Source organism: Vollenhovia emeryi, unplaced genomic scaffold (genome assembly GCF_000949405.1).
Source record: "Vollenhovia emeryi isolate VEMERY1.0 unplaced genomic scaffold, V.emery_V1.0 DF939192.1, whole genome shotgun sequence".
NCBI classification, from domain to species: domain Eukaryota; kingdom Metazoa; phylum Arthropoda; class Insecta; order Hymenoptera; family Formicidae; genus Vollenhovia; species Vollenhovia emeryi.
In genome coordinates this window covers 710,887-732,419 of record NW_011967174.1, presented here as the reverse complement: position 1 = coordinate 732,419, position 21,533 = coordinate 710,887, and the positions used below count along the sequence as shown (strand labels likewise).

Genomic DNA, 21,533 nt, shown 5'->3' with positions numbered 1-21,533 from the left:
AAGTCAAGTAGGATACGGTTAAACCGAGGGGGAAACCGCTGACGAAAATCTTGTACACCAATGCCCACTAATGCCCAGTGGGCATTACTTTATCTTATTATCTTATTTTATCTTATTTTATCTTTATAATACCCCAGCAAGGCCTAATGCCCAAAAAATGCCTAGCAATGCCTAGTAATGGCCAGTAATGCCGCAAATCTGTACACCACAACACCCTCAGCGGTTTCCCCCTCGGGTTAAACGAATATTATGTATTCTGTTAGATATCGGATATCAGGACAATACAAAATTAGGAGTTCAAATTGTAAATTTAATTGAATTGCATATCAAATCAATTTTGAAATAGATTAGCGTTTTCTTCATATATAAAAAAAATTGATCCAGAATCAGCAAATGATAAAGTTTACGTGGGATAGGTATTATTTTTTTCCGAAAGGAGAAATATTAACGGGGTATTATTATATTTCACATTTTTTTTCACTAAATTGAAATAGCGTTAATTATCTGTTTGCACCTCTAAAAAAAGCTATAACTTCGCAAAACCGGCGGTTTATTTATTACCAATGGCTTCAAAAAATAAAGATCCTGCAACTAAAAATCCACTTCAAATTTCACAATTTTACAGAACGTATTGACTTCGTCAATTTTAGAATACAGCACCTGCCTGGTGTAATTGTTAAAGAAAAGTAAATTGGATGAAATTAAACTGGTTTGCGTTAATTTAAGTAAAACCCGATATGTACACTCTCGGCTTAATGTTACTAAGGAAAGCCATTTCGTATCAGATTAACATTGCGATATCACGGTAATACTCGGTAATAACCGTAATATTCGCCTCGTCGGTCGCTGATTGCGAAGTAATGACCGTCCCCGATTTTCTCTTCGTGCTTCTCACGTACACGTCCGTACAACCTCCCGTATTCTCTCCGACTGCTGTGCTTACCGATTACGAGGAAAGAGGAAAGGGCCATTATCACGTAGTCGACGAATTCGAGTTTGAAGCGTTCCCACGTGGAATTTAAGAGAAGCACCCGCGTGACACCCTAGAAAGCACGTGCCCTATCTACCCGGCTATTCCGCGTTAAAAGCGGCGACCTTGAAGTCGTCGCTCGGTAAAAGGGTCGGAAATGCTCACGTGCCGATCGAGAACCTCCTTAAGAATTCTACGGCGGAGAAGTTTGCGGAAGCTATATCGAACCGCAGGATTTCCAGAATTAACCCCTTTCACAACGGAACACGTACTCGTGAAGTAGAAGTTCCTGCGGAATTTTATTATCGGTTGTTTCAAAACTTACTTGAAAATCTGTTCGATATCTTGTACAGAACTGACTTCGTTTTATCAGTGAAAGAAAACGATAATTAATGTCAAACTAAAAAAACCTCCGCAGATATCGTTTAATGAATTCGATTTTCCATAGCATCGTAATAAAAATCAGAAAAAGCCACAGTTAATATAAGCTTCACAAATAAGAAAATATTATTATAATTGGTATAATTTTACATTAATAATAAATAAACCTTCAATTAATTAGTTCCTCGTAATCCGTTAATATTTATGTAAATTTATATACTTTTTCCTCTCGCACGTCGATTAGACAAAAATTGTTCAACAAAATTAACTCATTTTCTGTCTCGGAAACGAGATCTGCCAATATTTATCACCTTTGGATCGCTGAATTCAAACATGTTAGAAAAAATGTTTTATTATAAATTTTTCTTGATAAAGTAGATAGTAAGCTTCTTTTTGAAACGTTTTAAATTATTTATCATGTTTTGCTGTAAAGTTACAATCAACCAAGCGATTTTTGGGTATTTCAACCCTCTATATCATCTAAACTAGGAATAATAAAAAATGTTCACTAACATATTCAAATTCAGCGATCCCTAAATTATGTAAAGATTGACTGATTTTCGTTGTAAGTCAGTATTATTTATTAGTCTTGAAATATACCGACGTTAGAACAGTGAATCCAACATATTTAAATCGATAATCGATATAACTGTTTGATGCTGATAAGCAAGGTAATAAGCATCTTGGCTGATACTTTTTGCAATAAATTCTTATTAGCATCCTTAAAGTTAAATTGATTAATTATCGATTTAAGTGTATTGCATTCATTGTTCTAATAAATAGCTTCAAGACCGTCAAGTAATCGGCGCACAGTTTGAGTGGAAAGAAAAAGTATATAAATTTATACAAGAAACTAATTCAACCGTACATCTCTTTTGACTTGAGATAACCTTATACCAGTATACAGTGTTTCTCCTTCCTTTGTTTAATTAAGCTATGCGAGAAAATATTAATAAATCTGTCTTTAAGATAAATCGTACCATGTGCTATCGTTTAATACTAAATTCATATAGTTTACATTTGTAGATCTGTGTTTGCGGAGGGTAGAAGGATTTCCGATCGATCCACGAGTCGCGATGTAAAATCCTAAATGCTTAATGCGGCGTGCGTGGCATACGTGATCACGGATACGCAAACGTGCAACATTTATACACAGCTGTATTGAAAAGTATATCCCGCCGGATATTCAGTAGTTTATCAGCGAGTTCAGCGAAGCATTTTGACGATCAAATTTATTCCTTCCAATCGGATGCACAACAGATATGATGGATAGTGGATTAAAGGATTTTTGCGCATGTTGCATGGGATTAAAAGGATAGCAGACGAAAGGATTATTGTTTTATAATCCCGGTGCCCTGAATTTCCTTGGACTCTGCCGCGGGGTTTGATCGCGTTTAGTATTTATCTATATCCATGAAAAAACACAACGCATGAAAGGAACCGTTATTGTCCACCTGTCATAAGTAATGGAATTCGTGAAATACGCCCAAATTAATAGACAATCTCAAATAATATATTGTAAAGATAGCAGTTACTTAATCATAAATTCTTATAGAAACAGGTATAAATCATTGCAATATATCCAAGTGTTTAACAATGTATTAATTACGTCCACAAAATACAAATTTAATATTAAACAATAATTATTTTAAAAAACAATTAAATACTTAAAAAAATAATTTATCTCATACGAAAGCAACAACAGAAGTATCAGCAAAAATTAAAAGGAATTAGTATTAAAAATAATTAAACGTGTCTATTAACATTTTTCATTTACAACTTATTCGGAACATATTCCGAACTGTCGTATATAATGGATTGATTCATTTTTTAAACTGCCCAATTGTAAAGTTAAAAGTACAATTTGTGCAGAATAGATACGCGTATCAAACTGTCGCCATAATATCGCCGAAACAAATTTGCGATACAAATGTCAATATGCAATCCCGTGCCAAAAAGAATAACGCATATCGACAATTACCAGGAGAGGCAGATCGGACAGTTAGGAGGTATCTCGAAATAAACGGCACGTGCCTGATGCGTTACGGAAATATCATAGCCTTCCCCCTTGCACAAACGACACCCAGTTTCCTACCAGGTGGTCCCCCCTCCTACGCTCTACCCTCGCTCAGTCTCTGTCATATTGCTTTACGCCATGCGGAACATCGCATGCGGATGCCATATAAAAACGAAGGCAGACCGGCCACGTGACACACCGTGGATAATAATAACGTTACGATACCCCATTTAGACTTTCGATAGTTCCCCCCAAAGGAGTTGCTGCTCGATCCACCAACTGCTTTTGTATGCTATCCTGATCGCAGCGTCCCTTTCATCCGTTCGTAGGGCGCGAACGTCGGGACGTCTAGTTTTACCCTCACCGCAAGCGTCAACGAAGGGTTGTTACGTCGACGCGTGAGATAGAGACGTGATGTTGACGAAATGTCGAAGAAGTGATTTGATTTGATTTAATTCACATATTGAACGTGTCGATTTTACATTTTTAACGTTTCAATTTTCTTCTCTTTTTTTTCAAATTAAAATAAATCTTTAATTAAATTAAACCTTTAATTTAAATAATTCTGGTAATATTTAATTTTTGCCTATTACAAGTGTTCCATAACCGTAAAGAAATTTAATACTTTTCATTTCTATAATTAAATTTTTCAAAAGTACCAATGTAAAAGTAATGTCAATAACGTTTGTTCATATGTTAAAAATTAGTTACTTTTATACAAGCAATTTTCTTTAATGTAATTATATTACCAAATAAATCTCTAAAATTATATAATTAACGAGAACAGAATATGTTAAATTGCTGAGTAACTCAAAATTTAACTACATAAACGGTATATCCGACGATTCTATGAAGTAAATGTGTCATAGTATTAATCTATGCTGATGAAAAAGGTAAAAGGGTGGAGGAAAAAGGAGCTGGGGAAAAGAGAATGGATAGGAGGTCGGAGTTTTAACACCTATTTAAGCAAAAATTTAAATAAAGGCTTAATCCGACTTCAAGTTCATTAAATATGCAACCCGTATCATTGGCCCTCTTGATAAATTTACATGTAATGGATCTCTTCATTCAGGTTCGCGGATTCAAGGACACATATATATGGTTTAAGGATGATAATCCTTTCCAGAAGAAAAGGGGAAATATTCGCTTGGCAAAGGCCCTTGATGCAAACTCTAAGGTAATACTTTTACGCCTTATATTACGATTTCAAATAACGTTTTATAGACGAAATTCTATGAGCTTTGAAATTAATCATTTCTATAAATAACTTTTTTTAAATTAAGGAGTTGAAGCAGTGAGAACAGAAAGAAGATAGATATATTTTGGCCGAAACTGAATTAACAATGGATTTTTGTTCTGACACGTTAGAAAGATATTTTTAATTAAAACTTGTTTAAAGGGACTCCCTTTTTAAGGCAAAATAGCGCAACACCTACTGAAAAATTTTTATTATGCTTATAAAACAATTTTCTTCAATACATGCATGATTTGTTACATGTAACCTTTCTCTTCCAACCGACTCAATTACTAATACTACTGCATACAAATATTAGTAATAAATTTTGCAATAACAAATATAATTGTATAATGCAAAATTAAACGAGGGAGATGTAATTTTCTTAACATAATTTGCGTTTTATTGAGGAAAGATCATCTGGGCGGATCAACAGAAAACCGTGAAACGACTTAAACGCGATCACATCTCGTTAGCCGATTTGGAGTCGGAAAAACCATTAACACGAGAGAAACGTCTACAACTAAACATGTACGGAGATACATCAAATGCCGTTAACAGTGAAAACCATGTTGATGCTCATAAATCGATATTCAATGATGAACTTTGGAAACAAGAATGGTATCTGGTAATGATATTTTGCAACATTTGTACATTGTCCTGTAATCTTTCAATAAATAATACTTTAATACTAGATTATGCAATAGAGACTCGTAACGAAAAAGATTTGTATAAGTTGAAAATAATTTTAACATCTTCAATTAATATAGAAAAGATAATACATACTGCCATGTATTTCATCTCTATACAATTTCAGAATTATAAATTTTATACACAAATGTAGATTTCAAAAATGTTAAAAATCTAGTTTATTTTACATCCGAATCCGTGAACCCGAAGAAAGTAATAAAAATTATAAAAATCTCTAGAAAAGAGCAAAAGCTATATAATACTGCAGCAGTACAAATAAATGCAGCTAATAATTTTCTTTATATAATTAATATATTTTATTTAATTTGTTACTTATTACACATTTACAAAACGCGTAATTGAAGTACGTACACACACATCAGTATGTTTCCAATAATGAAATGTACGTACATAATCTTTATGAAGACTTACATGTGTATGAGTCTCTCAGAAGCCGACGTGATCAACTTTACTTTGTGTAAATAACTAATTTATAATTTCATGAATTTTTAACCCCCCCCCCCCCTCTCTCCCTCGTTTCAGAAAGTTAAATAATTTAGTTCTTGAGAAGCTCATATACTCTTTTTCTCATTTTTTATTTTTAACGAATTCTCTTTATCAACCGCCGTAGCAAGACACGAGGACGAATAAAGCTTTGCCGAAGCTCGACTTAAACGTGCTGCCTCTCTATCGACTGGGGATAACTGGTCGGGGAATAAGGATTGCTGTTCTCGACGATGGTTTAGAGTACACTCACGATGACCTGCGGAACAATTATGTAAGTAACAATTGCTTCGAACTTCGTGTTTTCGACTCATAGATGACGAAACGAGTAACTTAAGAATTTATTTTAAACCAGAGAACATTATTCTGTTTGTACATTAATGCCATAACATAACTTTATCATGCTACCATTTATATATTTAGATATTTAGATACTTATATCGAATTAAACGTATATCTAAAATTAAATGTTATATCTTCAAGTAAATCTATATGTATATGTTTTCGCAATTTTACATTTAAAGAAGAACAATGAATTAATTTTGGCAAATAGCGGGAGAAAATTGTATTATATGTGTTACCTTAATTCTGTTTCTAATTATAACATTTAAAATTAGGACGCGGCCATTAGTTACGACATAAATGAAAACGATGATGATCCTTTCCCAAGATATGATGCGTCAGGTAATTTCTATTAAATGTTTTTATAAATACATATTGTACCTATATGTATTTTGCATGCTTGTTTAATAAATTAAAATGTTAACGTTATTTAAATCACGAAAGTGCAATAGCTCGCTTGAAATAGCTTATAATACATCAAGTAAAACGCATTAACAGCATTTAGTAATGCTTTTAAATCAATATACATAATCCAGTTGGTAGCGAAATTAGTTGAAAACTCACTTGCAGAAAACTTCGCTACTTTAAAGCTTCATGAATTTTGCGCTATCCGCATAAACTATTCTAATCTTAATCTATATGTAGAGTTATTACCTACGATTGTTAATTTAACATCGTTTTCGTGTTTATACTAGAAACTATTGATGCTTTGATATTTATACAGAATCAGATTTTTAACTAAATAATATTCTGTTATATTAAATCTACAATGCGAGAATATTATTCAAAACCGTATAAATGTTATTTTGTAACGTACAATTTTTATTATTACAAATAATGTAGAGAAATACTAAATATTCCACAGAAGCAGACTTTTCACGCAGAATTTTTTGATGTACAATTGTCACAGTTTTACATAGTGTTATCGTTTACGTAATATTATATATTTTTGTGGATGAAGCACAGGATAAAGGTATTTGTAACTCGGTCATTCGAATAATGTAGTAACGGCGTACAAGTTCGGTCAATATGGTCTAATAAATAATTCACCCGCTGGTAAAAGTGTTAACGTGTCGATATTAATGAAATTTGCGTGAAACCAGATCGAATATGGTTAGTCGTTTCATCCTCAAATCAATCCATTCACAAGTTTACTACTATCCGATTATTAATTAATTGCAGAGTTGTACAGAGTAAAATCAATTATGCAAATCGCAAGCGATCTGACTTTGACTGTCGCGCATTTAAATAAATGAAATTTTAACATTGATAATCAATTAACTTAACTTTAAAGCGTTATTTAATAAGTATTATTTCGATCAAATTCTTGTCTCTCTTGAAAAACATCTTTACACTTCTATAGACAATTTTCACAGTGGAAGGATACACTCTGCAGAATTTCACTTGCAATAAAATACGTGTGGAAGCTGTTTAAATTCTTCTTTACATAACTACTTGCAAGGAACGCTGCTTGGATTTTTATCAATGGATGCAATCATCCGCATAAAATTACACGCGTTGTGTTCTAAATTTCGAAGTCGGGCGCGGTGTATTACGGAGTGAAATCTTAAGACCTCCCACGCGTAGATGTTACCATCATTTGATTTCTCTCCTCGTGCACGGCGTACTTTGGCGGGCTTCGTCGATCCCGATTGAACATTACTGTTTCACGATCGTATTACAAATTCAACTACTCCTCAGGGATGAACGGTCACGGCACCAGATGTGCCGGCGAGATAGCGATGGAGGCCAACAACCAAAAGTGTGGCGTCGGTATCGCTTTCGAGGCATCCGTAGGTGGTATCAAGCTACTCGATGGCCTGGTGAACGACCGCGTGGAAGGTGAGGCTCTGGGATACAGGCCAGGACTTATTGACATCTACACGGCTTCCTGGGGACCGGCGGACGATGGGAAAAGTTTGGAGGCACCTGGTAGACTCGCTGTCGAGGCGCTCGAACGTGGCGTGACAGAAGTTCGTCAAACTATCCACTAGTACATTTTATAATAAACAACGTGTTAAAGTAGAAAATTTTTTCTCTAACAAACGGGATTTTATAACTGCAGTAATTTAGATTTGAGGATTTGAGGGGCTGAAAATAGATTATCCTAAAAGCTAAAGCTACGCTTTGTTGGATTCTATTATTGACCCTTAAAAGTGCAGCGAAAATTGTGCGATAAGCACATTATATTTCATAATTTTTTTTGTCAAATAAAACATTTATTTTCTGCTCCTGGTAAAATTCATGAAAAAAAGAAGAGGAGATATGAGTTTTGTACTTGAAAGTCTCTCTAATAGGATTACGAGCGGGTTGACTTTACGTCAGAGTGAAACAGATTTTCTGCTCATTTAATGTTTAAACAAGCTTTTAACACCGACTAAGCTTAACTAGTTGTAGTTAAACTTTAACTATGTTTGCCACGGTGATACGTTACTTGTTGATCATTATTCCAAACTGCAGAAAATTCTAAACTATTTTCCTTGTTGCGCTTTCTCACTTCCTACAAACTTATCCCTCCACTGGCGCAATTTTTCACAATACTTGCGACTTATCTGCGAACTGCGTACTCTACGTGAAACGTCCGGCAAAATAAATTATGTCTCGCGGTAATCAAGTTTATTTCTGAGTTAACAAATTGCTATAGATTTTATTAATTCAAAGATTTATCAACTCACTTAACACTCGAGAGTTGGACTAAAATTAAAAATACTTAGGAAGGCGTGACGAGAAAAGATTTGAGAATCATTTGACCTCGTAAATGCAATATGCAAGACTCGAAATTTCTTACGTGTTCCAACTTTTATCAAGGATTTTGTTACCTTGTAAATCCGTCTTGTATGATTCCAAAAAAGTGTGTCAGCTTTAATGTTATCGGCAGACGTTAGTCCGGGCATCAAAGAGATGCTAGCGAGACACTCGCGTTTATAAAGTGTCCTCTTCTCATTTCTTTTCAAGAATTAAATATGGACGAGAAGAGTGTAACAACGGCCTGAGGGAGAGATTCGAGTTACTTGTGCATATTTATAACGGCATCTTTTATGCAACAGCATCTTTCTTTCTGCGAAACTATAGCATATTTTCCAAAATGTCAGCAGCGGTGCTTGAATGTACATAATTTTTCTTTTATCTCTTAGCTCATTATTTGCCTTAGTAAGTTATTCGCAATCTCGAGACAACTGGAAGTTTTGTCACTTTGTAAATTAATTTACTTTGACATCGCTCGCGCCAATGTTAATACTTGAATATTTGGCAGGGTCGAAAAGGCAAAGGTAACATTTATGTGTGGGCTTCTGGAAATGGTGGCTCCAAGTCGGATGACTGCGGATGCGATGGATACGTTGGGAGCATATACACTGTGGCTGTCGGATCAGCCAGTCAAACCGGAAGATTTCCTTGGTATGGGGAAAGATGTCCTGCTACTCTCGCTACGACGTACAGCAGCGGCGCGTATCATGACCAGATGATAGTAAGCGTTGGTCTTTCCCTGTGATGTGTAAATTCGATTAAAAGGAGGTAGAGATTGAATTGAAAATAGTTGACAATTTCATGTGATGCTTTATTGATGAAAACATATAAGACATTTACAAGGCGCGCAATATCTTAATATTTTAAAATGTTCTCTTAAAACTGTCTGCAAAATAAAGATGACAGTCATCTTCTCAATTATTTCGATTCGACTTTTTAACGTCTGCCTTGGAATCGAACGACAAATATCGGCGTATGAAAGGAACGAGATCTATTTTATGAAAAGACGCCCGAATAATTTAATAGCTTTCATTTGTACTGCGCAGGCAACAACGGATCTACGAAACACCTGCACGACTAGGCACACGGGTACTTCAGCTTCCGCCCCATTAGCCGCCGGAATATTGGCTCTCGCGCTGCAAGTAAAGTACGAACATACTCCCAGCAATCTTCCATTGAAAACTTTTCTTTGAAACCGGAAACGCTAACTTGATTACTAGTACCCAACTCTACGTTTTATTTTTAGTTACGCCGTCAATGAAAAGAGATGCTTTACTTCGACGTAAACTTTCTTCTCTCGTAACGGTATTCACTCTATTAGCACACGTTTCGCCATCAATTCCGAGCCTCATGAACTCGAGAAATTGAAATTGAAATTTTATCAGAATACGCTAGCGTATAATTATAACAATTATAACAGAACAAACAGTATAATTATAGTAATTAACGTAAAATAAAGCAGAACGTACATTGAACAAATAAGTTGAGTTGGTAATTTTTGACGATGTACATATTGGAGGCCACTTTTTAATATTTCGTTAAAAATTCGCACACATGTTAGAATTAATTTGGATGAGAAATTATAATTACGAAATTTTTTTATCGAAGGTAGTCTTCGTTACTATTATTTTTTGTGTGATCGAATTACTCGTTCTATTCTTGAAACAGAAATGTTTCTTCGTGGTCTGTCTCTTAACTACATATGTACGACCAATAGGTGTGAAATGTGCAATATTCGATACACCTCAGGTGTGAAAATATATTATTGAGTTTTTAATTTATCCCCGGTTAACCTACGGCCCGAAATAAAGACGTTATTTCAGCGGCAAGTGGATATATTACCGATATTCCAGTCGAAGACCGAACTAACTTTTCTTTATTTTTACAGCGAGAACTTGACGTGGAGGGACATTCAACATCTGATAGCTTGGTCATCGGAATACAGTCCTCTCCGGTGAGCGTCTCCCGAATAGCAATTCAGGCCACGTGTATCTGCAATTGTGCCAGTTTAAGCTCTTATTCTCTCATGCTGCGGCAGAATAGGTCGCGGCGTCGTTTGCAATATAAAACTGTAATTCAGGTGAAATGATTTTTCTCGATTTCTGCCGTAAAAATTCCCGGTGCGATCGGCCGTGATTGACAAGTGAGGTCGAGGGTCCGCGAAGCAACACGATGTTGAATGATAATCAAGCCTCTCGGAAGCCGAGCCAACTCTACTTTTTTTCAAAGTTCTTCTTTTCCAATATTTAAGCGGCCCAATTTCTCTTCCAATATTTTTGCGATTAGATTACGATTTCGTCAATTTTCTCTCTTTTTCATTTTATCGAGCTGATCAGTTTTGCCTCTGAGAAACTTAATCGTAATTGCTTTTAAACACTTTTTCCGACCTTTTCAAGTAGATTTGTGGAAATAATTTGATCCACTTGGAAAATTCGAAATAATTTTTTGACATTTTGAATAACATGAAATATATTTGTCACATTTTTCACAATGTCAAACACATAAGTCACAATTGTGCCGTGCGTGAAAATTATTTCAAACAATGATGTGTAACTTTTATCGAATAGTTGTCAAAGAAACGAGGTCGCGCATACGTTGGCGGAAGAAAAATTGTTGTTCGATCAGCCTAGTGGGATCCGCGTATGCGGATGCTCATGCATATTTCCGTCCGTTATTGCTCGTTCTCGTAATTTATATTCCGTGCTAATTGCGTTCTATTGTCGTCTCGTAAATTATAAGAGCGATCACGATAGCTCTCGCAATAACGTATTCCATTCGCGTTAATGAGAATTAGTTATAATCGTATTTTATTCGTATACACGTGATATTTGACAATTGCTGCTTCGAAATATTTTATTTGCGTTCAAAAGATACCGATATCAAGTTTCGTCGTAATAATACTCTTCGTAAATCCCGCGGTATTGTTGCGTCGAACAATTTCAATAATAATGCGAATATCATTTTACCTCCATTATTGTAGCAATTTTAACGAGGGGAAAGGAGCCTGAGGAAGAAGAATTTTCCTACTTTACATACGCTTACGGCAACTTCTTTCCCGGAATGAGGGCTTTAATATTTGCATAAATTTTCCAGCGAAAATCCGGGCTGGTTTAAGAATGCGGCTGGATTTTGGTTCAACTCGCGCTTCGGTTTCGGACTCATGAACGCGTACGCCCTGGTAGCGGCGAGTTATAACTGGACGACAGTGCCGGAGAAAACTGTTTGCAAAGTGGATAACGCGTACATGTGAGTAAATTAGTTCAGCGGATTTAGGGCGGTGGCTTAATTGCGCGATACGCGAATGTCGTACTAAATGGGCAGCACAGGTCGTACGGGTAAAATTGATTAAATGCTTCTGCTCTTGCTTGCAGAAGCAAATATATTTGCACGGCGTTTAGCGCAATTTATATTTAAATTATTAAAGCGGCGTAGCATTTACACGTCTTCGCTTTTTTTTTCTATTTTATCTCGGCTGCTCAAAACCGTGTGTAATTGCGAGATTGGATTTTTTCTAATTTAAATAAGATATTAACGTGGATTGATGATGAGATATTAAAGCGGATTGAACACCTCCCCAGTAAACACCAACTAAAGTTACGTAACATCAATATTATAATTTCCCATGACTCAACAGTATAAATGTACTATAATATGTGTATAGTACATAACAGTTGAGTAAGGAATTATAATATGATGTTACGTAACTGTTGGTTGGTGTTTTACGCTGGACTATTAAATTTTATTTTATGTACCTAATGTACACGTACAAAAAGAATAACGATCTTTGTATAATCCCCGAGGATCGCACTTTCCGAGTACGGCGACCTCCTTTTTCGGAGAGACATTTGCGGATGCTCGAAGAAGTGCAAGATAAGAGGCGCATCGTTAAGTTCAACAAGATCGTAAAAGTCCTCATTCGTTACGTAACGACAGTCCGATAGAAGCGAGAAAATGGAGCATCTTTTGTGGGAGATTGTTTTTTTAAGTACATTTTTGGAAAGCGCAATTTATTTAACATCTCAGAAAGCAATTAGACCGCTCAATGCACGATTATTTAAAATAGCCATGACCGTACGCGCGACCGAGAATAGACACTAATCTCGTTACAAGACGTCCTCTCGACCCCTGTAATTCAGACACACGTATGTAGCTCCATACTTTGAGGATTTACCTCGTTTCATGTCCGCGTTGTTACCTACTTCACGCTGAGGCATTTGCGATTACTCTCATAATCCCTCTGTGAGCGATGAGATACTCACGAAGGCAGCTTCATTAATTCGGGCTTTTTACGCTGTGCCGTACAATATTATCACATTCTTACCTATAATTTTAACAATATTCCCCCTTAGTAATATGACGCGTTAGGAGGTGTTTCGACACAGGTGTTTGAAACGTCAAAGAAATGGTTTGTAATGATATTAGTTATGTATGCGTACTATATATATTTGCGTGTTATTAAATGGGAACTGTTTGAACAAAGAGTTTCTGCAAATTTGAACTATACACGAAAGCCCCCGGGTTCTTCGTGCGATCTGTCAATATTTCAAGAATATTCGGCGGGGTTTCACGAGATGCTTGTTTTCAAAATCCCACTTGCTTACACATGAATATGCAATGTTTTCCGTTGCAGCGCCGATCCCAGACTGATTTATGGAAATTCCAAGAAATTGCAATTCGATGCTGGTAACATGTGTCGGACATCGGGAAACGAAATAATTTCTTTGGAGCACGTGGAAATCGAGGCGAATCTCGAGTACTCTCGTCGCGGCGCACTGCAAATACATCTGACTGCGCCTTCAGGTATTACATTTTTTACTTTTCAACCATTTATCATATCTTCAAAGTTCCCTCTACGTGTCTTGGCTGGTAAATAAAGTTCATTTATATGTATATGCGCAATGAGATCAGAGAATAGCATTTTTTTTCATATTTCTGAGCCTCCAACCATCGAAAAACACAAAAGTTCTTGCGTTACTTTTAATAAAACTTTTATGCAACAAATGGATCGCATTAGTCTCTTGAGTTAGTTTACTCGGCTATGTGTCATTTGAAATGCACCTCTGGAGACGTCAATCCTCATTTGTGTCCGACTTATAGAAATGAAAGGAACGGAAAGACGAGGGAATGAGAATGGGAAGCATGAGAATTGTCGCGAAATGGGCGGTTCTACGTTCTTAGGAAATTTGAGAGACTTCTAAAAATATTAGCAAGGAAAGTTCTCTATAATTATATCGGAGCTCTCCGAGAATATTCCCGGAGGTTAAATGTAAATAAAAGTTAACTACATTCATAGAAACTCGCTTGTCAACTGAATTTATCGAGTTCTATTATCCATTGTTGCATTGAAGTTTATGAAAGAGGGAAAAGTAACAAATGCAAATGAAAGAAATATAAAAATATGAAGAATAAAGTAATCAACAAAATTAATATGTATATATTCTATACATACGCATACACACAGGTATATCATTTAAATGACATTAAATTTTATTATTAATTTAAAAAGTAAAGTAAAGCGCCAAAATAATTGAAAAAAAAGCCATAAAAATAAATTCTATATCCTATTATATTATTAAAATGAGTTTTTAAAAGAATTCCTCTAAGACTACGGAATGAATAGATATTTTGCAGTTTCGAGATTATCAATCAGAGTGTTGCACAATTCGATATAACACAACCCTATTAAAGAAAGACGGCAAATAACGAACGGATAATTTCAACGGAATTAATACCTACATTAATATTGCAAGTCACGTTTCTGTGTCGCATAGCAAATGTAGTTAACAGCACAAATACGTTCTTACTTCAATTTATAGCTGGAAATTCAATTTGATGCTACTTCGATGCCGGCCTGTTTATTCGAAGAGGGACAGAATTGAATAGAAATAGGATTTATTCAATAAAGATTGCCACGTTTAGTAACATACTCGTACGTTACTATATAAACTTTATAAATGTACAATAAATGTCAGAAAGGAACTCTATAACTTCGTGTCAGATAGAACGATGCTTCAGACGTGGACACGAACGAATAGATACCAATCATCACGTTGGCCGATGCGTTATTTAATTCCGTACACGTTTCAATTGAGGTTGTTATCGACAGACGACGTCACTCGCATCGGAATACCGAAAGAAATCCGAAATGTATTGAAATGCAAGAAAAGAATGAGTAAAACCATCCAGATGCATCTAATGCAACAATATCATAGCTTTGGGACACACACACACACTTATCCTTTTTATATATTTATATTCACAGATTTCACTAGTCATATTTTATCGCGAGAGAGAGAGAAAAAGCACTTTCCATTTCAAACAAAATCAATATCACATTGCATTTTTTATAAAAATCGAGGGGAAAGAAACCCATTTTAAACGTGATAAAATTTTTAATAGTAACTGGTTTTTTGGATCAATTTCAAAAAAGGGGTCTTAGAGTTTTAGTTTACATTTCTTATAACTTTTAATTTTATTTAACTTCAACTTTTCTAAGAAAACATTAAATATTATTACATTACTATCACTTATAAAAATATAATAAAATAATCTAGTTTTGTCGGTTATCTTTTATATTTTGATATTATTGTTTCTAATACAAATTTTAAAAAATATTATTTTATTTTAATCTTATTTCTATTTCTTGTGAGAAAGCGATCAAACATACTTGGTTAATAATATTTATATTTTGTTTGTTATAAACAATATAAACAATGGCAAAATTTTTCTATTCATGAAATAAATCAAGAGATGCTTGCAATTAAAATTCATTGTAAGAAAATAATTTAAGATTTCGTGTGGAAATTTAATTTAAAGAGGAGAAAGAAAAGAACCATATTTTCTTTCACATCACAAAATCTGTAACTAGGTCGTGTAATATTGTATAATATTGTGTAATATTGTTTAAAATTACAGACTTGCTACATATGTGAGAAAAAATCAATAACGTTCGTATGCAACTGTAATAAATTTAATATCTGCGTGTTTTACGAATAGTATTTAATTATCTGAAACTAATTAGAGAATGTGTATGCGTATGTAATCAACGTGTAACAAAGTAAATTTAACTTAACATTTTCACATTAACGTGAACTTTTTTTCTTTTAATGTATGAAAACACATCATAAAAGGATATCGACTGATCTCTTTCGCAAAACAGAAAAATCGAAAATTGCGTAAAATCGAAATACGACCTTGCGAAAGAGATTAGTCGATATATTTATCACGATATTCTTCCAATTAATGCGTCTGTGCATTTACGTATACACAAAATTCTACTAATGCAAACTATGTACGTCGTTTTTTTTAGGGACCTTAGTCCGAGTTCTAAGTCCAAGAAAACTGGATAATTCCAATGCTGGTTTTGCGAAGTGGAAATTCATGTCCGTCGCAACGTGGGGTGAAGATCCTCGAGGAACGTGGACCTTGGATATACTTGATGAAGTAAGACTTTGAAAATATCTTATCGCAGACTCTGCTATTATCGATGTGCCAGCATGTTATGAGAGAACTTTAAAATGTATAATCTGTTCAATATTTCTAAAGAAAATGTTACTCAACAATATATAATACTAAGCAATGGAAGTAGAACGTAAATTTGACCGTAACACGAAGTGTAGCTGTTCCTTTTGTGAGGTACAAATTTCCATAAGAAAACTTCATGTTACTGTAAAAGCATTTTATGGTAAAAATACAGATATACTACTCGGTACGATGTATGGCTCAGAACATGTGAATTTAATGGTAATAATAAATACATAAATTCAAGAAAGAGTATTTTGATCGGGAACATAAGGTAAGGAGGGCTTACTCCCTTTTCCATCAAACATCTTAAATTACAGCCCATGGATTTCAAAGGGCCATACACCACAAACGAATATACCTGTGACGAATAAATTTACATATTTACATAATATCTACATATAAATAAAAATGTTGGAAATTTCCAAGGCACTTTTTTGATCAAGACGACACATTGAAACCCATGGTTCCAGCGGGCGATGATTACATTACCAAAATGTTTAATGCAGCTGATTGATCGAATATTGATCGAGTGAGATTACCTCTCCGTACGTCCGCATCTGTCATGCGTCCATATTTGATCGTATATTTATGCGCTTTCAGATAGGCCCGGGGCGGAATAATGGCACGATTGGGGTATTTACATTAATTTTGCACGGTACCGTGCAAATTCCAGTTTACCGCCGGAACGGACCGCGAATTTACAACGAAGACTACAATCGAATGCGCAAAACCGTGAGTAAACTCTAGGTATAATTCGATTGTTCATTATATATTTTATTAACATCGCTTTTTTTCAGTACACGGTGAAATCGAATGCAGTCAATCCCATAGAAAATGAATACGATCCAGATCTATCGCCAGAAATTAACGGCATTTGGTATAAGCGGTGGTTGAAAACGCTATTGTTAAGAAGATTATGACAGTCAACTTTCTAGTTATATCATTGAATATTAAATTATTAAAACAATTGGAGAGACACGAGTAATCACCACGATATTTGCCAAAACGTTTGCATTTATTAACACGCACGCGGGCTTACATCACACTTTTAAAAAAGACAAGTCATGGTGGTAATATCCTTCTTTAATTACATCGCGTTAAACGTTCCGTTCTGAGAACACTACTTAATACAATCGCACACAATAATGGCAACTTGGACAATTATGAGAATTTACCAGCGTGTAGATTAACAAATGCTAGATAATTACGAATATCTTTGTATCGATGGTAGCATTAAATGTTTCCTGCGAATATGCCGGCGGGGGTAGTTCTTTGTAACATCCTACGTGTGTGAGCGTATAATTCGAGATACGTAATTTACCTGTAATTTACGATACAACGTCAAACATTGTATCTCTCCTATCCCTTTCTGTGCAACTGTCTGGACCATTTAACAACTGACATTGGCGGTAATAAACATTGCTGAAATTCGAGACGGTACGGAACTAGATAATAGCTCTTGCCTCTGTGCACACAGGGAACGGTGTAAATCATGAGTTACAAGGTGGACGGAACTGAACCGAAGTCGGGCTTGCAAATCATTAGCATTAACTCCTTTGTAATTGCAAGGCTAAGATTCAGTTACGAGCTTCGAACAATAGCATAATTACGCATAGTTACCTCACTATACCAATTAAGGTTTCGCCGAGGTATTTTTTAGCTTTGATACATAAACGCTTTATACTTGCAAGCCCTCTTCTCGAGAACAAGATCTCTCAGGGTTTGCATGACACAATTAAAAGTTTCATATTTTCTATATTGAAACATAAATGGATAAACGTATTTACAGTACGATTTTTCGATTCAAATTTTCTGGGAAATTTTCTTTCCGAGAATATTCGCTTTAGATATGCGGACTCTTTTATGCACCATTCTAGAAATCTACATATACTCGGCTTTGCAATCGTGAAATGTCGCATAGATCCAAAGATAATACATACATGCGAGCATTCCCTTTTGCACGTACGACGATTACCATAGAGGAAGAAAAAGAAGACATTTGGGTTTGCAATCCAAATCATTTTTACAACCGATAATATTTGCACTTCATTTTAAATATTCGAATACAATGGTACAAAAATATGCCAAAGTAAATAGCATTTTTTTATTATTTTTTTATTTATTTATGTTCTGCAGAAATTATATTTTACATAAACAATAAAAATATTAACATATGTTTCTGACATATTTACAATATTGAAATTACGCGTAAAATTTTTACGTGTTTGATAAAGTAAACTATTTTTATTTTCTCCGTTTCATAAACTAGGAATACCCACTTTTCAATTCTGTGAGAAATCGAATATTAAATTCTTTCAAAATAATACTCGATTATTTAACAAGGATTAAAGAAACAAACGAGGCAACGGAAACGAAAGTTATAGCAAAAGATGATGAGAAGAAAGAGTATCTGCACGATCTCGGTTACAATTTGAAAGTGATATATGAATTAAATATTGACTACTGTGTATTAAATTATCTATTCTTTAAATTAATAACTTACAAAAATGTTTCTGTCTAGGAACAGCTTTTTCGATACTACCGCTGTTGTATACCTGCACGTTTCGCCTATAAATCATTCTCTGCGCGAGCCTGCAAGAATTGAACTTACACAGACTCACGGGCATCCTTTACAATGATATATAACTTCGCAAGCACGAGAAAAATATTGCAAAACTATTTATCGTGACTAAAAAGCATCAGTAAAAAAAACCTTCGCTCGTTCTGATATTATGTACAATAATTTTAGAGACTCGCACAATTATCTCTTTCTTTTAAAAAACCTGGAGCAACATTTGAAACGAATGGATTTGTTCTGGTACGTAGTTTACCACTGCTCATTTAGAAAATGAGTTTCGCGGCGAATTAATTTAACGCTGAGAAGTTGGCCTAAAGTAATTTCGCGAGAAAGATGATCCTGCGCGTCGCTTTAGTGCCATGTGTTGAAATTGCACAGTAATGTTGTAGGATAATTCATCAAACTGAGAACCGCAACGGTTAAACCAGATATACAGCTTCATCATTGATGAAATCAAATGATAACGTAATTTCAATTTGCTAATATCTACGTTAATACACAAGTGGCAGTAATTCTCACAAAGTATACGAGCAATATAATACAATATACAGTTAATTAATTTCATATTATTTATAAATATTAATTTCTTTTTAATTATTACCGCTCTTAAAAAACATCAGAATAGTACTTTTCCAGATATAAATTACTAAAATTGTTTTACGAATTAAATTTCGAATTTAATAGTAGAAAATTTCGCATTATTTTCGTACAATCAAAAATTATTGAAATGTCTTTAAATAATTTGTAGAAATTATGGAAACTAAATTTTTCTGAAAGATAATATGATAATATTATATAATGTTTCTTCAAAATAAATTGCATGGAAAATATTTTTCTTAAATATAATTTAATTTAAAATTTGATATCTTGCATAACTTCGCGTGCACGAGAACATTAGATAATTATCTAACTGTATAAATAGTTTTCTATATAATTAACTTTATAATTATCTAATGTTCTTTGCCATAAACTAATAAACTAACTGGAAAACTACTTATATAGTTGGATAGCGTGAATTGCGCGCAAATTGGAAAGATAAAATCTAAATTATATTAGAGAGACGAGATCTAAATTATATGATCTAAGGGTAAGATAAGCTCGAAGTAAAGCAAAATTAAATTTTGGCGCTTCCAGAGACACGTAGCAAATTAGGATGTATTCTCGAAAAGTCTATCCTACACTTACTATTTTAAGTTTTTTACATTGCCAATGACGAAATAATCAAGACTATTAGCTTAATTAACCTCTTTAAATATTCCATATCTCATTTTCGTTAACAACAACAAAAAAATATTTGTTTCATTCGCATAGATTGGAACTAATTTCTGTTTTATATTTTCTTGTGTACACGTCCGAGCATAAAACTTGTATGCAGTTTATCCACCAGGGAATTGCAAGTTTGATGTACTTTTGATTACAGGTAGCGCCTCCATTTTTAAAACTTTAGATAGATTCATGAGACCAGATGCGTAATAAAAAATTGCGTTGTACTTGTCAGCGCATATGTATTACTTCCCGGAAGTTTACCCGCTGAAATAACGTATTTAAATCACTTCAGAGGGATCGTGCTATTTTCACGCATTGGAATCTCCCCATAAATAACAGTTTTCATGCTCCTATTCAATATTAAAAACACTATCCTGAGATACTCATTCTTCGATAATTGGATAATTAAATTTATCTAATACTTTATCTAATACTTGAGCTATTTAACATCTTTTTTGCGAGAGTCGACGTTTATCTTACATCCCTTAGGCGCGAGGAATTTGATCGAAGATGAGAAAGAAACGCTCGAAATAATATACGCAATTATTTTGCAAGTATGCAACAGAATCGTAGCGATCGCTTTGCTACGAAATATTATTTATTTGCTCCACGTTACTGCTAAAGTTTCGGTTAGTGATGTCTAATGTGTCGCGATACGATCAACCCCGTAAAGCCGCGAGTAGAAATTTGCGATGCGACGCAAATTAACGATGATGTAATTACATTTCGCATCGATTGGGCACAAATAAAAATTATTGACGTCTACACGTATCGTTCCGCAAAAAGGTCTCCTTGACCTTTCTCAACGAACGACTCTCAATGGACGACTTTCCGTGCGTTTTGTAAAACCAGAGAGCGATGTATTTATTAGAGGACGCGCGATATAAGCGACAGCTAGTGCCGACATAGTGCGGATGCAAGATTTAGGCGACAAAAATATAAATCTGTACTCGTCGAAGTTATTTTTACTTTTTTTTTCCAGACAAAAAGTCGCGGACTCGTTTTATCGAGAATCGGCATTATTTTTACATTCTACCTTTTCGTATTTTATACTCGCAGTTTTCGATTCTATTCGATTCTACGTTACATTCTTTTAAGATTGTGCTTGATTTACAAACAGAAATCAAACAAACAATTGATGTAAAAGAAAAGATTTGCATAACGTAAAATGAAAAAGTAAATAATGTATAAACACAATTATCGTAATTATGAAAATTGTCTTAATATACTTTGATAGTATTTTTAATTGTGATCTATATGACTTGATCGCGAAATATGAACA

At 34.5% G+C, this 21,533-nt stretch overlaps 1 protein-coding gene across 1 annotated transcript in view; it reads left to right on the top strand.

The window, feature by feature from the left end:
* The window catches only part of LOC105562269 (neuroendocrine convertase 1), a 29,831-nt gene extending 12,213 nt beyond the window's left edge, over positions 1-17,618 (top strand). The window contains exons 3-15 of the mRNA XM_012012983.1: positions 4,441-4,545; positions 5,018-5,230; positions 5,924-6,070; positions 6,414-6,480; positions 7,840-8,111; positions 9,392-9,604; positions 9,930-10,030; positions 10,772-10,837; positions 11,977-12,129; positions 13,514-13,683; positions 16,193-16,326; positions 17,008-17,139; positions 17,205-17,618. Coding sequence (XP_011868373.1) covers positions 4,441-4,545; positions 5,018-5,230; positions 5,924-6,070; positions 6,414-6,480; positions 7,840-8,111; positions 9,392-9,604; positions 9,930-10,030; positions 10,772-10,837; positions 11,977-12,129; positions 13,514-13,683; positions 16,193-16,326; positions 17,008-17,139; positions 17,205-17,327 — 1,896 coding nt within the window. The 3' untranslated portion in view covers positions 17,328-17,618. The remainder of the gene's footprint in view (positions 1-4,440; positions 4,546-5,017; positions 5,231-5,923; positions 6,071-6,413; positions 6,481-7,839; positions 8,112-9,391; positions 9,605-9,929; positions 10,031-10,771; positions 10,838-11,976; positions 12,130-13,513; positions 13,684-16,192; positions 16,327-17,007; positions 17,140-17,204) is intronic.
* The last annotated feature ends 3,915 nt before the right edge of the window (positions 17,619-21,533 follow it).